The sequence below is a fragment of the Stegodyphus dumicola genome, chromosome 8, assembly GCF_044657685.1.
Source record: "Stegodyphus dumicola isolate Sdum_Otavi_A_Nest chromosome 8, ASM4465768v1".
Classification (NCBI taxonomy): Eukaryota; Metazoa; Arthropoda; class Arachnida; order Araneae; family Eresidae; genus Stegodyphus; species Stegodyphus dumicola.
In genome coordinates this window covers 144,518,617-144,539,320 of record NC_140775.1, presented here as the reverse complement: position 1 = coordinate 144,539,320, position 20,704 = coordinate 144,518,617, and the positions used below count along the sequence as shown (strand labels likewise).

The 20,704-nt window shown below is 31.2% G+C and overlaps 1 protein-coding gene and 3 non-coding genes across 8 annotated transcripts in view; 3 read left to right on the top strand and 1 right to left on the bottom strand.

Moving 5' to 3' along the window:
- The window catches only part of LOC118187631 (tight junction protein ZO-3-like), a 369,809-nt gene that overhangs the window by 231,956 nt on the left and 117,149 nt on the right, over window positions 1-20,704 (bottom strand). The window contains exon 1 of one of the 5 annotated variants that reach the window (XM_085822536.1): window positions 14,199-14,231. The exons of the other annotated variants lie outside the window; for them this stretch is intronic. Within the exon in view, the coding sequence (XP_085678662.1) occupies window positions 14,199-14,216 (18 nt within the window). The 5' untranslated portion in view covers window positions 14,217-14,231. Of the gene's footprint in view, window positions 1-14,198; window positions 14,232-20,704 lie in introns of those variants that run through there. 5 annotated transcript variants of the gene reach the window in all.
- On the top strand, window positions 10,531-10,603 carry TRNAK-CUU (transfer RNA lysine (anticodon CUU)). Its single transcript has one exon. It is a non-coding gene; the product is annotated as a tRNA-Lys (tRNA).
- TRNAK-CUU (transfer RNA lysine (anticodon CUU)) lies at window positions 10,853-10,925 on the top strand. The gene has a single exon. It is a non-coding gene; the product is annotated as a tRNA-Lys (tRNA).
- Window positions 12,117-12,189, top strand: TRNAK-CUU (transfer RNA lysine (anticodon CUU)). Its single transcript has one exon. It is a non-coding gene; the product is annotated as a tRNA-Lys (tRNA).

The window sequence follows — 20,704 nt, the reverse complement described above, 5'->3', positions numbered from 1 at the left end:
ATGATGATTAATAAGAATTATGATCATGATTAAAATCGCAAGAATATATTTTCGGAGGTTAAATAGATACTTCTTCTTCAACTGCGGACATGAAAATGACAACACAGAAATATGTGCCTACACGAGAACAACAGACAGAAAATGCGAGAAAGTTCTGCATAAATGAAAAAAAATACAGCCACTGGCGCCAGTTATTGACGTAAATGAAAAGATGATGGTAAAAAGGAAATAGATTTAGGATCATTAATTAGAATCGAAAGATTTTTATGAATGCGAAACGCTTCCAAAAAATTAATTCCGCCAACAAAGGTGTTTCTCGAATAATACTGGCTGCAGAGAAACGGAAAATGTGATTATCAGACGGCAGCAAAGACATCTTTCTCAGGGCATGCGATGCAAGTTTATATATTTAAAATTGGGAAAAGGGCATTTTGAAATCACTCTTATAACAAAATCCTTATTAATTACTTTAAATATGCAGCTTTGCATGGCATCGTCGATTTTATTTAGAAACAGAAGCTTAAAACAAAACGAATTATGCGCTATCGTGTCGATTTTCTGTCTCTGCATGCTGTCTAAATACCACCGTCATTAACGAAATAATGCATTTTGTAAGGACGAGGAAAATATTTCTTTCTGCCTGTCCCACAACGCGAAAGAGCGGACAGACTTTTCCCTATCTGCATGCAGGACACTTGAAATTTAAAACCTCACTCAAAATGAAACAGAGAAGTTTCTGAAGGGCTTAATTCAATCAATGTTTAGATTTTGAAAAAATTACATTACCTCTAAAAAATAACGGGTATATGCGGTAACATATAAGATAAAAACATGAAATGTACGCAATTTAATAATGCAAGAAAACTAGCTAACTAATTAAAAAACTGTTTACCCATTTTTAAAACGATTCCGAGCCGTTTAATAAATATTTAAAACGATTTAACTTTAGACACATTAGGAACACTTGTACTTGTGTTTGTTGTCTGTAGTCTTTCTGTGCAAAAGTAATGATTGAAGGTTTTCCCCTTTCCGATTAATAATGTTGCTTATTTTGTACTTAAAACTTTTAATACCATACATTTCACAACGTTTTTGAATTACTGAATATGAAATTTTCTTTTCGGAAAGAGGAAGGAGAAGAAAAAAAAAAAAAAAAAAAAAAAAAAAAAAACATTTCTTTCAATCCACAGCCTGTTGACATGAGACATTTTGAAAGAAGAATAAATTTATAAGCAGCAGACGATATTTCTCATTTCAAATAATAAGCTGTTGCCAGACATTTTTATTTAAAAAAAATTGCTTTTTTTTAATTCTTTATCGAAATTGTTCTAAAATTGTGTAAATAACCTATGTAGTCTATGATGTTAAAAAAAAAAAAGTTTCCTTTAGTCATGATTAGTTGTAAATTATGAATTTAATAATTCCAGTGTGTTAAAAGGTTTAAACCTAGACAATGTCCAGTTTCGGTACTTTCAGATATTTTGCGTAAAATCGTAATTTTAGCCAGATTATGCTGGAACCGTCACCGTCAACTTGCGGTGAAACTTAAAACGTAGAATATTAATCAATTCAAATCTAAAATAGAATTGTGCTGGATTACCACATAAAGTTAGTCTAAATTAGGTTGATTCAACAAAGCCTAACAGGCGTGACGATAATCCGAAATGGCCAAGAGCAATACTAGCGTAACAGCGAGATGGCAACGAAACGTTCGCTGGCTAGCGAAAACACGCTTTGAATAAACTCAGAGATTCATCCGTTTAAATACTCACTTCAATCAACTTTAAATTTACATCCTGGCGAGAAAATGCGAGGGGAAGTTGAGAAGTTCAGGAAAGGTATCAAACATAAAATAATTTGTTATGCAAAATAAGGGAAACCCTACAATATAAATTCAGGATACGCCCCAGGACAGCAATGATAGTAAATGTAGCATTTATGAGACCTGCCACCACTGCTTATCTTAGAATTATTTCAAATGTTAAACTGAAATCTGCATAATAAGATCAGACTACAATTTCTTTTTAGTTTTACGAATTTATCTTTTTCACTTCCTTGTACTAGGAGATGTTGTAATCACGAAAAATTTCGGGTATCCTATCGAATGCAATTTAATGATGTTTTTTCGTGACATCTGTACGGAAGGACAGAATAAAAGACTATTTTTCCCAAAGCAGACTACAAAATGTATTCAGAAGAGATTTTTTTCGTGACATCTGTACGTACCTACGCATATATGTATCTCGTTTAACTCAAAAATCGAGTAGCCTCAGAACGTTGAATTTTTGTATATAGGACTCCTATAACATGAAGTTGTGCATCTCCCTTTTTGTTTCAAATCGGCCTCACCAAAAGTATATAAATATATATATAGAGAGAGATTTATACTCATTTTGTTACTCGGCTCAGTGAGCTCACAATTTTTATTCTTATATGTTAGCAAATTGTGCATTTTTTACTTTAAAAGTGATTGAATTACGTTGTTCTTATGTTCTGCTTAAGGTTTTTATGCTTTTACTAAATCTGCATGCAATAGTTGTAGAATTATCAACAATTTAAAAGTTTTTATGCGCGATTAAGCCTAATAAAGCAGCCATATTTGTTTACATTTGAAACTTAGCAGAATATTCAATTAAATCAGTTTCTGCACCTTCAGTGTCTTTTTGCCAAGTGGGACCCAAAGTAAATTTTCAATTTTGTGCACCGAAAATCTGTCTTCTTGCACGCTGGCCGAACTGCTTGTCTTTGCGTAGAAACTCTAATTTTAATTGTAAAAAAAATTTTTTTAACTGTTTTAATTGTATTTGGTATTTTATGTTTGTCTGTATATTTCAATTTTTAATGAAAGTGTTTTGAGTTTATGCGTATTTTTGTCTTGCCGCAAAATGAGAATTGAATTAATTGAATGAGAAATATATTTCTAATGAAACTCGAGGAAATAAGTATAAATGAAATGGACCAAAAAGTGTATATAATGTAATAGGTCGTACAAGGAAGTCATGTGGTGTCCACATCACATTTTTTTTTTTTTTTCATTTTGAAATACTTTTTTTTTAACTTCTTAAAATTTTAACGGTAAATTTTTTGAGGTATTAGACGGTAAACAGAAGTTTCCTGAATACAATCTGAAAATTTCAGATTATAATTATAATTTCAAATTTTATTCCTACCATTTTATATCTTTTTAATAGATGATTTAGTGGAAAGTCCAACCAGCGCAAGTGTGTAAGGTTTCATTATTTCCCACAAATGTAATATAAATATAAACCATTTTTGATTAGCAAAACTTCCATGAGCACTTCAAGCTTATCCCACAATATTATTGCACATTTCGGAAGTGATTCACCGAAATCTTTGAATTGTCACCGTTGAACTCATTAACAACATAAGAAATATTAGGATTTAACAGAAAGTCATCCATTCTTTAATGTAATTAAATAACTGGCTAAAAGATGCATGTAACAAAACAAAAATTGTATGATTTGCCATCTTGATAAGAAACACAGTTAAAAATTACGCGTGGTTAATTTGTTACAATAAGAAAAGGGGGAGGAAAAAACTCTACATTTAGAATATGTCTGAAGCCATATTTTTTTTTTTTCTGAAAAAAAACTGTGTGTGTGTGTGTGGGGGGGGAGAGACTACAAAATTCTTATTGATATAACTACAAACCTTTATTAAATAAGAGGCATGAACAGATTAATGCATTTAAATTGTCCATCAAGTCATTAATAAAGTCTATGAATAAAATTAAGAATTAAATAATTAAGCTTCTTTCAAATATCCAGAACTTCTTTCACTTCGTAGATCACTCAGTAATTATTAATTATGCCTGCTATCACTTTAAAAATTAATTTTTAAATTATTTAAAAAATTGTGCCACTCCACTGATTTTGAATCATATAATTTAAAAATCTATGATTGTAAATGACGAAATTATAGTTCTTTTTTTCATACTGTATATCTCAGTAATTCCAAAACAGTAACGTATGATTTTTTTAAATGCATGAAAAGCTAAAATATAAGCTTTATCATATTATTCCTGCTTATGTTATATTTTTGAAATCTAAAATTGAAAACATACATTAAACACGATAGGAACATCTTGGAGGCCAGAACATTGTGCCCTGTGCAAATGAGGACCTGTTTATATCAGTCTCTGATAATATACTATTTATGCAGATTTCTCTTGTCGAACGTCATTTATGCCAGAAGTTCTCAAACTTTTAAAATTTCCGCCTATAAAAAACATATATATACCATCATGCACCAGAAGGCGAGTCACGTTACATTCATTTAAATTCTTTCTGTATAAATTGCACATAAAATTATTGAAAAATATCATTGTACATGTACTATAGTCTGAGAAATCCTGACCTAAGTCAATTTCGCAAAGTGTGAATCCCGACCCATCAATGAGCCAGAAGACAATTCTCGATGCGTTCGAAAAGTTTTGAGGTACTCTTAATTACCAATTAATTGTTATTAATAACATGAATTCATAACTACCTTATAATTGTTAATAAGAACATGAATTTATAATTACCAATTAATGTTTATTCCCGTTTACACTATTTTCCTTAGGAATCTGCTTTTCTTTCCCTGTCTCTCTTCCCCCACCCAGAAAATCCATTGGTCTACGCCTAATCAATGGTAATGAAAATAAAGTGAATAAAAAGAATTACCAATACCATCCTGTACCTGTTGAAGACCGGCTAATTCGATCTGCACAGCGCATGAAACTCTTAAGCTTGGAGCCATAAGTTCGAGCTCCAGGTTGGGCAATATTAACAATTTTAACAATGTTGACTTAAATATATTTTTCCCCTTGAACTCGCCTTTCTGAAGCTCATAGTTCGGAAATAGCATTCTGACATTTAAAAAACTTTAAGATAATATATTATTTTTTTCTTAGCTTAATTATTTATTTCTTAGCCTTTTGACAGTAAAATGAAACAGTTATTTAACTAACTTAGTTTTACCTTAAGATATGGGGCTTATGCTTATTTAATTATATTTCTGCAAAATATTTCCAATGTATCCAATTTATACATGTATAGCTAGCTGTCTTATAAGCAACAAATTTCATTTTTAGGATCAACAATTACATTATTTTCATGATCATATTGTCAAGTTAGAAAAATTGATAATGTTTTTGAAAAGGTCATTGAAAACTGAAAAAGTTAGTATTCTTTATTTACATAACAACTAGAACTTCTTAAAGTTGTTTCTGCGAGATTTCAAATTACTCTTGTTCCTAAATGATCTTGTAATGTTTCTAGGATTAGATAGCCGCATTTATGGCAGAGTAAATGCAGTTACTCCCGTAAATTATATATTGGAAACTAGTTTTACTCAGATTCTTAACTAACCAGTTTTAATTTAATTCCCGTGTGTCATGCACAGATTTGAAATTATTTACTGAAGTGTTAACATCCATATCGAAATTCACATGAGATACAAGATCACGGGTGTGCAATTTTAACTGCGTCATCGTTGTTGTTTCTAATCCTCCTCGGTTGAGATGTCTCGATTTGATCCATAAATTCATCATGAACAAGAGGTAGACAGCCTGCTTTGTGCACCATACAGGTGAAAGTGCGACTTTTCCGCAGTTTCGAATGAGACCTTCTCCCCCCCCACGGAAACGGATCCGAGGTTCTTTACGAACAACCTCTCGGAAGGACATTCGATTCAACACTATTTTAAATGCCCCTATGCCGCAAAAACGCCAACTATTTATAAACATCCATGCTTTTTCCAGGAAAGGCCCAAGGCTATGGCAGCCGGCTTTCCCTATCATCATACCAACAGAGTAGCAATTGTGTTGTCAACAGGATAGAAAAAAAAAAAAAAAAAAAAACATGTTGTTGCTCAATTTTTAAAGGATGAAAAAAGAAACAAAATATACACACCTAGATAACAATAATAAAGAATCACGTAAAAATAATGCTATTAGATTATTGTGTACGGAAGTAATTCTAGTTTTCGAGAATAACTTTTATTTTTTCTTAATTCCTTGAAACGGTGATAGATAATTATCAAAAAATGGTACATCCGTCTCATTGAAAAACACGGTAGTAAATCTCTTGACCATCTTCTTGGCTCAATTAAACAATTTTAAGTGCCGGGAACTGATAATCATCAAGCGCAAATCCTAGATTCTGAATTTTCTTCAATAGGTACACATAAAATCGGAATTGTCTGGCGTGTGCCGCTTGATTGTAGAGTCAAGGTCAACCGGCTATCCCGTTCAATGACCGAATCGTCCTTCACCCACACATGAAAGCTATGCAGAGAATGCAGACACCTGGAGTAGAAAATGACGTCACTTTCAAAGCAGATTCTCTTTATTTTCCTTTGAACGATACAAGGATGTTGTAACATAAATAACTAGAATTCTGGCTTTGGAGTTATTATAACAGATGCACATCTTTGTTTTTATAACGGAACGTCCATTGAGATCAAACTTTCTAATACACAAGATAGGGGGGAAAAAAAACAAAACAAATGACTTGTGCTGCCATCTATCCCCACACAATAAAAATAAACGATATTAAAAAGTTTTGAATTGGACGCATGCTTCTGTAATTACTTTTGTCCAATTTAATTATATTTATTTTAATAACATTTTATAAATTTATAACAACTTATCTATAATATTATTAATAACTAATATATACTTAATTCCTAACGACAGAGTTTTAATTAATAATATACAATTTTTCAGCTTTACAAATTACTGCGATAAAAAACAACAACCTTTCACGATTAAATTTTCAGTTATACCTGTTTATATATACATTCAGACACGACAAGCAACAATAGAAAATGTTTTGTTTCTGCAGAATGAAATACAAGAAAATTTAAACATTATTAATTACGATAACACTGTTTCTGTTTTAGTGATTACTACTGCACATATTTTAACGACTTCTGAAAATCTGACCGCATTTGAGATCTTTTGCTTCGTATTGGCATATTTCAATCCTACACTTCGAATTATGGCAAAATGCCAAGTTTAATAAAAATCGCCCGGGTAGTTTTTTAAAAATTTAGGTCTCAAAATTTTAGCTCCCCAATGTAATTAAATTTGGTATATATTCACTAATCTTTATCTCTCTTTCTTTTTCTTAAACTAAGTTTCCTTGATTCCTCCTTTCGTAATTCCAAATTTAGTTTCAATCCAAACAAAATCCTCACATTTTTTATGATTTTAATTTTTTAATTTGTATTTTTAAATAATTTGTATACATTTATAGAAAACCATTTTGAATCATAACCTATAAAAGTTTTTGTACTGTTCTAAAGTAGATGTATTTCTAGGTATAGCAGCAAAAAATTAAGAGTTTAAAATTATTAATTTTTTATTCAAATTTTCCAAGATATACGTGAATTTATATATTGGCACGTTTTGAAATCTGACATATTTATAAGCGATAAATAACGCCATATGTGGTTTACCCACTTTGTTATAATTTTTAATAAATTGCAACAACAGTTATTTTGAGCCTTAAATTTCCAAATAAACTTTTACTGAGGATCATTATTGGGAATTTATTTATTTTTAGTTTTATTAATATTACATGAAAAGTTATTTTTTAAATTTATAAAAATATTAATCAAAAGTTCAATGACACTTTTTTTTTCTTTCATAAATGTAAATTTTTATCTTTGCATCCTCTGCTATTTTACTTAACCTTCTTTTATATAAAATTTATTTTACTGATTTTAAAACTGTGCATCATATATGTATTCAATACTTCTGAGTACGTCAAAAATATAAATATGCTGTCTTCTACTAAAGAAATAGTTAACAGCGGAAAAATTTACCAGAATGTAAGATTTTTATCTTCTTTTCTGTGTGTAGTAAAGGCAACAAATAAAAAAAAAAATTATTCTGAAGATGCTTTTTATATCAGGGTTTCTTAAACTGTGGGTCGCGATTCCCAAAGGGGTCACGGGACCTGCAGCAGGGGATCGCCAAAAATTTTAGCAGTTTTGATATTTCTTTAACTTATTATAATAATTTTACAATTACCAAATATTTTTACACAATGTATCTGAAAATAGATAAAAATAGGACAATAAGAAATTAAAATTAATGACCTAAAACTGCAATAGTATAAGTACAAGTGAAAAAATTGACAGTTTTACTCACGCGTGTGTCGGATTTGAGCAATACTTATGGGGTCCCACAAAATTTTTGTAAATATTATGGGCTCCTTGGGGTCGCGAAAAAATGTCAGTGATAAAAAGGGGTCGCGACTGAAAAAAATTTTTTAAGAAACTCTCCTTTATATCAAAGATTTCTCGTGGCTTTTACTGCACAATAACTTTCTTAAACAAACATTGTTTTGAAAGGGCCCGCAGTTATCATCACCGCCCTTTTTTTTAATATGTTTTTATGTAAACATAGAATTTAGAATAAACATATTTTTAAAGCTCAAACCGTGATTTGTCAAGACCTGAAAGGTCGACTGGTTATTTAAATATGGCAAAGTACATAGAGCTGTCTTCTAAGGGAAGGAATGCCTTCATGTAGTACTTTTCTAGGGAGAAGTTATTCACGTTGCACACGTTAATATCACGTCACGATATTCACGTTGCACATGGCGAAAATCACGAAAACCATGCAGCCAGCTCGTTCGCCAGGTTGCTTTCCAGGACAAACTATCGGCAGCCTTTAACCGCTCGACCACTACTGGTACAGCTTAAATTAAAAACCAGGTAATTAGATTTGAAAATTATTTTATATTAATTAACCAGTTATTATGATTTAAGTCTTCATTATAACTTCTCCTTTGCGTTTTCTTCACCAGAATTCAAATAAGCTTTGTCTGTATTTAAGCTGAAGGTTTTGAATCTTTAGTTGAGAAAGTCTCTCGGAATCGCGTTTTTCTGTTAGTATTTTTAACCTGCTCTGTTTAAAAATTATATTTATTTTCGCAGAGCTGGTTAAAAATATTCGGCTTTAGCATTTTTACTAGCCGATGCTTTAAATACGCGCTGGTAAAATATGTGAGTCAACCTAATCTATTTAATGTGTAGTCTTTGACTTCGTTATCGACGTTCGAATTTAATTGTCGTCCTAAAATATCTGCAGCACAAGTTGTGCCTTTATGTTTACACTATGTTATATTTATGTTAAAATAAAAAGGATATTGAAACCTTTTTCTGTATTTGAGTTGCTCAATGCGTAGCGATAACTCGCGATCTGTCTAGAAAGATCTATAGGATTTTAACTTTAGTTTAAGTTATAATAGCAACCCTACAGGTTCTAATTAACTATCTGATTTACAAATATTTAAAGTATTATTATATTCACAGGCACAAACAGCAGAATTTTATGAACGCATTATTTTTTAAACTATGTAGCAGTAGTGCAAATGAACGTTCATTACATTTACTAATTTGTATTCGTTTGCTATTCTTGGAATCTAAGCTAAAGAGGGACGATTATCTCTCTGCGTTATTCACAATGGGAAAATTAAACAGGTGTTTAGATTAAAGGATATAAGGGTTTATCTTTCAGCCGCCCAGACGGGAAAACGGTTAGTAACACTGACTAACTATATATGTGTTATTTTTATGAAATAACTGTTCATAAAACAAGAAATTCATATTTTTCAAACTACACATATAAATTACAAATGTAAAATTATAACTTAAAGGAATTTTAAAAATATCTGTAATATGAACGTCATGTTTACAGCAGGATTAAACATACCGCTATTAATATAATTTTTATATGATTTGTTTCCTTTCCTCTTAGTGATTAATTTTATTTCATGAGTATGAATGTCATAATTCACTTTATTATCTTTTCGTTATGGCTATTCAACAAAAGCCAATAAGTAAATGGAAATTACCTCTGCTTGCTGTCAGCAAAAAAGAAAATTACATGCACTAATTCTAGAAGTTACAAGAATGTAAGTATAATTTCACTCGCCATCTGGCACTGCGTTACGCTTTAATAATGCCCTATGGCAAAGAATAGTTTTGACCTATTAAGATGGATCTTGAATTAGTTAGAACTTCTCTATAATCTTATTATGAATATAGATTACACAATTGTAATATAACATCATCCGGCAGTAACAAAATAACATGAAGATGATTACTTTCTGAGAAATAAGAAACGAAAAAAGACAACGTAAAAAAACATACATAATTAATTAATTTATTGTTCATGCTATTTTTGACATCTAATTAAATCTTCAGTCGTCTGCCGTATAATCGCAATATTTGTGACCTCGTTGAAATAATAATAAAATACTTTTCTTCATTTAAAAATAGAATTAATGCATTTTTCGGTTTACTTTTGAATGATTATTATTTGTTTTTAATACATAGAGATATAATTCTCTTTTTTCATTAAGGAAATGAAATGATAATTAAGTTCATCAACCCCAAAATTTTTAGAACAATGGAGTTATACGGAAACATCATAATTTTAAAATTTTTCCTTGCAATTTTTTCCAGAAATATTATTTCAAAAAATTTTAATTGTTTGTCAATGTAGGGCAAGCCCGGCTAGCTCAGTCGGTAGAGCACGAGACTCTTAATCTCGGGGTCGTGGGTTCGAACCCCATGTTGGGCGACAGTTACTTTTTCCTGTTACTCTCACCAATAATAAACTAACTGCTACCAGCTTCACAAATAGAATTAATGCATTTTTCGGTTTACTATTGAATGATTAATTTCTTTTAATTAAGTTCAACAGGTAAAAAAAGTTTAGAACTAAGAACTTGCGGAAACCTCGTATTTAATAACTTTTTCTTGCAATTTTCCCCAACATTATCAATTCAAAAAATTTTAATTAGTTGTTATAATATCGACTGAACAGCAAGCCCGGCTAGCTCAGTCGGTAGAGCACGAGACTCTTAATCTCGGGGTCGTGGGTTCGAGCCCCACGTTGGGCGATATTTAATTTTTCCTGTTATCACATTAGCAATGATAAACTCAAGCCGGCAATGATAAACTCATTGCTGCAACTTCACAAGAAACCAGTTTATTTCACGAAGGGTGGACAGACATGAGTCCTGCAATACGGACTTTTTCCGTTCTGTGCTGATTATGTGGATGTTTATTTGTATTTAACAGTTTGATTATGTTTAATTATTTATTTATATAATTGTAATAGTGTTAAAAATAAAGGTGCCCTCAAAATTCAGTTTTGCTATACAGAAATAATTTTACGATAAAATGAAATAAATAATTATTTCTATAACTGATTATTTACCACTATAATATTATTGCTGCATATTTTTATTACGAAATTATAATTTTTAATATATAATTAGCATTATCGTATTATCATTGTAATCATCAAAAATGAGCCCTTTCACTAATAATATAATTTTATGATTTTCAGTGATCTTAATTTTAAAAGCAAGCAATAAAGTAATGCATATTCTTGATATGCAATACAAAAATTTATTTCGTTAGATCCACGGCCTCGAAATAAAAATTTGTTTCTATAAAACTAGTATTTTGCCTAAATTAAAGTTTTTTTTAACATGTTAAACATTAGTGTTATTACTAACATTTATTGATTTTTCTAAAGTTTAAATATTTTTAGAATACAAAGTTATGCTTTTCTTCAAGGTTTCAACAAATTTTCCATAAAAAAGAGGCAAAAGTCATTCAACTGAGTACTTCAGTATTGGGGCCTAATTCCACGTCAGGCAGGCACTTTTTGACTATTTCATAAAATTATGTCTCTCAAAACTGTACAACTTAATCGAGCCCAGCACTGAGATGTGTCAGGCAAAATTAATACTTTAATGCTAAGCAACTTGTCTAACATTTCCGAAATATGCGTGCACTATTTTCTTTCTTTTGAATACACATAATATCAATAAGCTAATTAATTAATTTTTTTTTTCAGACAGGGAGAGAAATGTTATGTGACTTTTCTTGTTTTCCCAGAAATGGTTTGTTTGGTAACAAAGTTCATCAGGCAAAAAAATTTTAGAATTTAGAAGTTAGAAGTTATACGGAAGCTTCATATCTAACAACTAACAACATTTCCATACTTTTTTTTTCCTTCCCAGAATTAAATTAAAAAAAAAAAAAAAAAGTTAGTTGTTATGATATTAGGACAATGCTAAGCCCGACTAGCTCAGTCGGTAGAGCACGAGACTCTTAATCTCGGGGTCGTGGGTTCGAGCCCCACGTTGGGCGATTTCATTTTTTTCGTTTCTCTGGGCAATAATAAACTCACTGCTACAATTTGCCCATGGCAGACCAACGACTTCATGTAATAGTATAAAATATCTCGTTATGGCAGACCAATTTATTTACGAATTAAGATAGACGGACATGAGTCATAGCATACGAATTTTTCCCTTTCTCATTTATATCACACAGCGTTCTCTTTTTAGTAGTCTATTCTGATTATGCGGATCATTATTTGTAGTTAATAATTTGGTAACATTATATGTAATTTTGTGCATTTAATTATTTATTTATATAATTGTAACGATAAAAATAAGAGTGTCCTCAAAATTCTGTTTTGCTATACAGAAATAATTTTATAGTAAACGCAATAAATAATTACTTTTGTAACTGTTTAATTATTATTATAATATTACTATATAATTTTAGAGCCCACCAGCGGCCGAGCGGTAAAGACGCTGAACACTGGTAGTTCGGTCCGGGGTTCGAATCCCGCGAACGGGCTGGCTGCATGGGCGTTTTCGTGGTTTTCCCCATGTGTAACGTGTATACGAGCCAGTTTCCCTTAGAAAGTCCTCCACGAAAGGCATCCCTCCCCTTAGGCAGATAGCCCTAGTGTGCTTTGCCATAATTAAATACACCACACCACTATATAATTTTATTACATTATTATTATTATTGCATAATTTTTATTAAATTATTATTAATATATAATTATTATTTACATCAAAATAATTCCGCTATAACAAACGGTTGAAAAAAATAAACATTTTTGATTATTTTTATTTAATTATTCATTTGATAAGATAAATCATTAAAATTGAAACAGGATTAAAAATGAATGAAAGCATAACAGAATAATTTGGCTTTATGTTAAATAATAAGATTTAGATGGGATGAATACTTAATTTTCTCGAATCAGAATCTTTCTTATAATAATAAGAGATTAATAATTAATAATGATAAGGGAAAAGAATTACTTCATATTAAAAAAATTAATTACACTAAAATTTAACAGTTGCGTTGAAGGGGGAAAATTATAAATAAATACTATAAATAACAAGATAAGATTACAAATTAAAAAAAAAAAATCTTTTATTATTATGGACGTATAAATGACTGAAATGTAAACGAAATACATAATTAAAGTTATAAATGAATTTAACTTTCATTTCCTCAATAGAATTTGATAAAATAATTTGAGTAACAAACAGTTCAGATCTTTAATATTTTCCCCAAATCTTTTTAAATTAAAGCAACAGCAAAAAGGAAATGATTATTTCAAGAATTTACATAAGCACTAAACATGTAACTGTTTCTCTAGAAAATTGAGAATACGGATGAGATAGTCACCGCGAAGTGATAATGCTGATTCAGATTTATGAAACTGCAAAAATCGCATTTTTTTTAATTCCTGCACTCGCCCTATATCTTGTTCAAATTATCAGTCGTTCGTAAAATTCTTTTTATTCATCCACTCAAGTTCAAATACATTTTTTTACAATAAAAAAATTAATTAAAAAAATGTACAATTAAAAAAATTATTTTTTTTTATATTACTTGTCACAAGTAAGTAATATGTGCCAAGCATATGTCGCCTTGAGTCGTGTGAAATCATTAGATGAAATATTAATTGAAGAACTGGACTACTCGAAACTCACTGGAAAGGTTCCTTGCAATAATGAAACATTACAAGAGATGGATAGAATGAGAAATTATAGACCACCATCAGCTTCATAAAACAGAAACGAAATAATGTTAACAAAAAGTAACTAAAATAAAATTTTTACTTCTATTACATGTCCATCTATTCTATTACATTTTCCCAAAGTTTGGAGTTTTTAAATTTGGCGAAACAAATGGCGGAAAAAAATGTGCACAATGATTCGAGTTTTCGAATCTCGGATCTCTTTTAAGGGACATGATTCTGGGACATGAGGACTCGAAGTCCCAGAATCACTACAACACGAGCGAGAAATCACATTTAAGTTCATAAAATGTCATATAAGAATTACCTCTTCATCTTGGTCCATCAAGAAATGTATACTTCGAAAAGCAAGATAATCACAAAAACCACTTCATCCGACTCACCAAAAACAAACTGCAAAATACTTAGCAGTCAAAGCCTGCTTTAAACACTGTTACAAAGACTATACAGAAACAAAAAGGCTGCAGTTTACAAAACTGACTAACAAACTACATTGACCTTTAAAGCGTCACCAATGTTGTTCCAGCTCTTCGACAGACGTCACACAATGCTAAAAATAATCTCCTCGATAAAAAAGCTTTCACTGCCCATTCAGATCACCTAATATTCCCTACCCTAAATGAAACAAGAAACAAAAAAGAAATCATTTCAGACAATGACGTTTACTGAGTTTCAAAACGATCTCCGAACAGTACACACGGTCGAGGAGTGGGGAAGCTTTGAAAGGGTCTTTTATCAGAAATGAAATTGGAGCTTTAGTCCATATGCTTCCAATGAAATGAAAGCAAATAAATAAGGAAAAGATAGCAAAGAGCTTCTCATTAATGATAGAAACAGTCCGGGTGTACAGTTAATCTAATAAGATTCATAAAGATGTCTGGCTTGTAATTAATAGTGAAGATACGGAATGTTGACACTGCAATATGTCACCGGGCCAATTTGTAAGCTATGTGGAAACAGTTATGGCCACTGCTTAAAAATTGTCTAGAATGAATAAATGCGCGTGCTTTTCAGTTTTAAGAAGGTAATCAATGACAGCCAATTGATTATCCGCGGCTGAATTAACAGAATTCATTATTATTAAATATAAATTTCAAAATGTGTGCATATTTTCATGTTTTTAACCATCTCTAAGACCCACAACATCAATGAAGTTACAAACCCACAACATCAATGAATGCAGACTTGGTGTTTCCTCTGTATAATCGGCCGCAATGTTCTTACTAACTTATATTGCATTTTTATTTACAAAAAGTAAGGATAGAAATATTTTTTCTGAAAAGTATATTTCAAGTTAAATTTTGATTTTTTTTTTGTTTTTGTTTTTGTGTGTGTGTAATTGTTCTCGGTGATGCCTTATCTGCAAGACTGTTTATGATTTATTTTTAATATTATGAGTCTGAAATAACTGTAGTTTATTATGTCAGAATATGTACCTAAGTATTTGCTAACATATTATGGCATGGTGGCGCTAAGCCACAATTTAGCTGACCCGGAAGAGGGAAAAACAGGCTACCGTTCAGATAAATCCTTTCGAATGACAGATAAATGGAACTCTGTATCATAAACGCCTCATTTTACGAACAATTCGATTCACGAAATAAAAGTCAAATCTCATAAACAAAGGCTAATAACAAGTGACTTATAGGATCACGACTTCAGCAGAGAGGAAATTATGGCTCGATTGGGTTACAAGCACAGACTCTGAGCGCTTTGACACTTATAATTTATTATTATTATTATTATTATTATTATTATTTACTATATTGTGTCTGAATTGTATTTGGTAAAACTATGGACTTGGTAAAACTAATATTAGGTAAAACTATGGACTAGGAACTTACTATGGGCTAGGAAGTTAACAATGAACTATGCTTACTATTAACTATGGGCTAGGAAGTTAACAATGAACACGTGGAGAAGTTACTAGAGGATCATAAAAATGACCTCAACATGAAAGAACTGCAACAACTTCGGAAGCAAAAACAAAGGGCGATACGAAGCAATATCTTCGAAAGGAAATGAAGAAAGAAAAATATTCCTTGTTCTATTATCTGCGAAAATCATGCAAAATAGAGTAAAGAAGCAGCAAGTTAACAGCATAAGCATTTTCAGTGACAATGCCATGCTTCATTTTAGAAATATTTTAAAATGCTGATAACAAATCCCATTGGGCAAATTTTTATTGAAACAGAGGCCTTGTAAGTCTCAAACAGAGTTGCGTTTAGAGACAAAGAAAAGGTAAAAGATGTTTCTTAAAGACAGCTTTTACCTTATTCATTAAACCTACCGTTTTAATGAAAGGGAGCGCCTAATCCAAACAGTTACATCTTCCTCACCATTTTCCACCTGTGTTGTCCACTCTCTTTTTATAGATATAGTACAATTAAATTAAGATGCCGTTTATTTTATCTGTTTAATATCGTGTTTATCTTTTTTGTTTCATATTTAATGGTTTCCATTATTGGTTTGAGGTTATGACACTGCACACAAAGTATTCTTGTACAGTTTACATAAGCAATCATCTATGATTCAGAAACGAACTTCCATTTTATACTAATTCCTATGGGAAAATTGTTTCGGTTTGCAAATATTCGGTTGGCGAACGATATTCCGTAACTATTAAATTCGTGAACCGAGATTTCACTATATTTGGAGAAAGTACTTATATGGCAAATAATCCTTAACGAATTTAAACCTGCTAAAACATAATCATTAAAACGTAGTGCGTTAAAAACGTGCGTATTTATTAATATCGGACTACATGCTTACATCTTGAAATTTCAAGAAATAAAGTTTCAGCATAACTCACATTTTAAAAATTAATTTAATATGATTAGAGGATAAATTTACTTCATAAGATTATTTTCTCCCTTCTTTCTGCATGCCTTCGTGGTGTAATTGGAAGGATACTCGATGCGTATTCGAGAGGTTCAGCGTTCGAGCTCCGGCGGGGCCACTGTACATTTTTCACGTCTCCTGCTTCAAAAACCCTAAGGACTCTATAACATTTTAACAGATCCTTTAGCAGAATACTAAATGTAATAAAATGGAAAAAAACTTGTATTTTTAAAAGTATTCTTGCAAAGATCTCGTGCTTTAATATCCACATAATAATTGCATAGCTAAATGCTATACTTAGTTCCTTCATATTTTTATTTACGAAAGCTTTTGTCTACATTATCTAAAAGAATATTACATTTTTGTTCATTGCAAAACTAGAATTAAGGTTCTGTTTTTAAAAGTCTATGATGATATTTTCCATGAAACTCTCCTTCTGTTAACTAACATACCATCAACACTCAGCTAAAATCATTAATTGCAAAGTAGCTGCTTTGAGACAAAGTTTCCCCTTCTTTAATGCATTTGATATGTGTTTTTATATGCGGTTGATTAAAAATAAAAACTACATATAATTGCTAGAAATTTAAGCGTACGTTAATTTTCGGTAGTTTTAATGCTAAATATCCTACATCTAAAGAGACATACCAGGCTCTCATAAAGACAAATACCATACATGAGTGACACTCATGTAAATTTCAATTTATTAAATGTTTCCATACCATGGTCATCACACAGGAAAGTATCGAATGTAAAGTAGAAGCCTTTTTAATATCATAATTATATATGTACCATTAGAGACCTCGATTTCTGCAGTTAATCTTTGTGGCGATTTCATAGTTTACATTTTGTTAGAATATTCTTTATTCTATTTTTAGCAGAGTTAGCTAATATGAAACTTTTATGCAATTGCATCAAGAAATATAATTAATGTAATATAAAACGGAAAATACTAATGATCAAAAGAATATACCTTTTTGGAACGCTTGTAACAGGAGCAAAATAATCTAAGAATGCAGCATGGAAGAAGATACCACATTCTTCCAAAAACATGGACAGCAATTTCCCCATACCCAACTTCAGGACGCATCATCAGGGAACAGCAGTCCATAGAGAGGACCGCGACACAAAATGATGATGGATGCCAAAGCATTGGGAAGAATGATACGTAGGATTCTCTAGGGATTAGAGAGTGATTTGTGGCTGGTTAAATAAGCGCGTTATTTACAACCTGACAGAACGAAAAGAAATTGCCAGAGCCTCCATGTGGTTTCTTTAATTCATCAGGACAGACATTAGATCACGCATTTGGGAAATATTTCACGTAATTCTGAGAAAATAAGACACTCGCAGAGAGCTATCTCACGACGCAAAGCAGATAGAATCTTGATATATATCCTTTTTTCGGCATATGAGCTTACTAATGGTGTAGGAGGAGAAAATAAGTCCATCCTACCCAGTGAGTTTAGGGCGTCTTGACATGAACCACATTTGGCACTTAATAAGTTATTTTGTACTGTTAATGGAAGAAATTTGAAGAAAGATACAGAAAATCATGCTGTACAATCAAAAAAGACCTAAAAATATTAGAAATGAAAATTGTTATTACTCGCATTTAAAAAAGAACTCAGACTTTTATTAGTTTAAATTCTTGTGGAATAAATATTATTGAAAACTCACATTTAGGAAAAGGTTTTTGTAATTTACAAAGCTTTTCATCAACAGACTCAACTTAAAAAGTACATTTATGTTATTAAATTCTAATACAATTTCGCAGAAAGCTGTTCATAATTTTTTTTTTTTTTTTTTACTTAACAACATTACTGGGTCTTCTCTTTTTCTTTAGTTTAACAAAGCAAGGACACGTTTGCGTTCCCACCCGAACAAAAGTAATATCTAGTGGAGAGACATGGTATTCACCAAAGGGGACAAAATTTAAAGAAAAATTGTAATCTAAGGTTTCCAGTTGATTTTGGCTTTCAGTATACGTGGTCGTTTTATAGAGGTGAGGTTCGTTAACAATTTGTATCCCTCAGAAACAACTAAGCCATTTCCAAGCGTGGTCGTTACGACACTGAGTTTTCCCATAGTTCGAATACGAAGCCCAGTGAATAAATACAGTAGTGCATAGCACATTCTGATAAATTTCTGAAAATCAAAGGATGAGAGGAGGGTAAAATGATTATCTCACAATAAACAAGTACTTCTTTAACCTGATGGACGTCATAAAAATAAATAATTTAAATAATTAATTAAAACATTTCTATCTAAAAAAAAAAAAAAAAAAAAAAAAAGCCAATAAAATAGATTACTACTCGGTTTGCATTTCGTTAATCATTTTGTAATACTACAATAATTTGCTTAGGAATGACTGATAGAAAGTTCCATGTTTCTATAAATGACAGCATATGCGGTAGATCTATCTCCTGTAATTACCTTTTTGCTGATTTTGAAAACATAATATCCCAAAGAATATGGTAAATACACTATGAAGACCACAAGTTTCTGACAGTGACAGATATTCAGCGCGTTGTCATAAACTGGCTTCGTAACTTGTTTACCCATGGAAACTCATTCTTCTCCAAAATTTCCGCTCGAAATGACAACATCAATATATTTTAATTCAGTTTCTTTCATTGAGCTCAAGAACACGTTAATGAACATGAATTAAACTATATTACTAAAAGCTACGTTCATTTCTGCTTTAAAGAATTAAACGATAATGAAAACTTTTTGTAACCTGCGATTAGATGTTGACAGTATATAAACTGGCTATGGAAACAGAAAGCTAACCGGTTCTTTTTCTCTAGTAGAGCTTCAAGTCTGTTGGTCTGCTTTCAATCGGCAAAGTGCTTCAAACTTTTTCCAGTCATCATCTAGAGAATAAATTTAATTGCGGATTTCACAAAGGTCAGGCTCTAAACAGGAATCTCTAAGGTAATGGTATTACCAGGAAAACAATACCTCCTGCCGTAAGCCAGGATACGGATGAAAGTACCAAAGTTTCTTGTAGAGCCGACACAACACGATTTGAGAGAATAGCATATGATGTTAAGTACATCCGATTTGCGAGAAAATTCGATCAAATTCGAAACACGTTCTCAACAGAGATATAATCAAGTTCCTTTTAATATTGGATTGTAGAGTCATTAGGATTTTTCTGAAACTGGAGACGTGAAAAATATGCAATGTCCTTGTCGGGACTCGAACCCTGGACATCCCGAATACGCGTCGAGTGAGCTAACCGTTACACCACGAAGAAAAAAAATACCTTTTAAATGGAGGGAAAAATACCTTATAAAGTAAATATTTATATATTTATTCATTAATTAAAGTGTTAGAGAGCTAGATTAATTCCTCTAGTACACTGATATCACACCACTGGAGTTATTAATATAAGTAAAGTACATTGACTCTTACCTTAATTACTTATCAATCAAGAATAGAAATCCTTCTTTATCGAATGTCTTGAAATTACACTTTTCCTAACCTCCGGTTAGAAGCTTTTGTTCTGTAGTCGACTGAAACTTAAAGCAACTAATTTCAAGAGACTCTTGAATAAAAAAAAATATATGAAAGGCAGGGAAATGTACATAAGGAGATAATTTCAGATAAGAGCAAAGAGGGTGAAGTAATGAAAATTCAGAAAAAAAATCAAACTATGAATTTATATGTTTAAAAGTTTAAATTAATATTAAAAACGTAAGAGCTTATTAAGAAAGGTGTATTATATCAATCATCAAAACCATGATATTATCCCATATCATGATATCATAATAAGAAAGCTCTTTTCGTTTCATTTTCTGCATAGTTGAAAAAGAAAGTGCTAGCTCAAAGCTAATGCTAGATTCATCAATCAAAACATGGAGAATGATATCACTACATTACTCCTATAAAGTATAAATTGGAGCGCAATACACAAAAAGTTCTCAGTGGTTAAGCAGTTAGTATAATTATTACTCTACTTCGAAT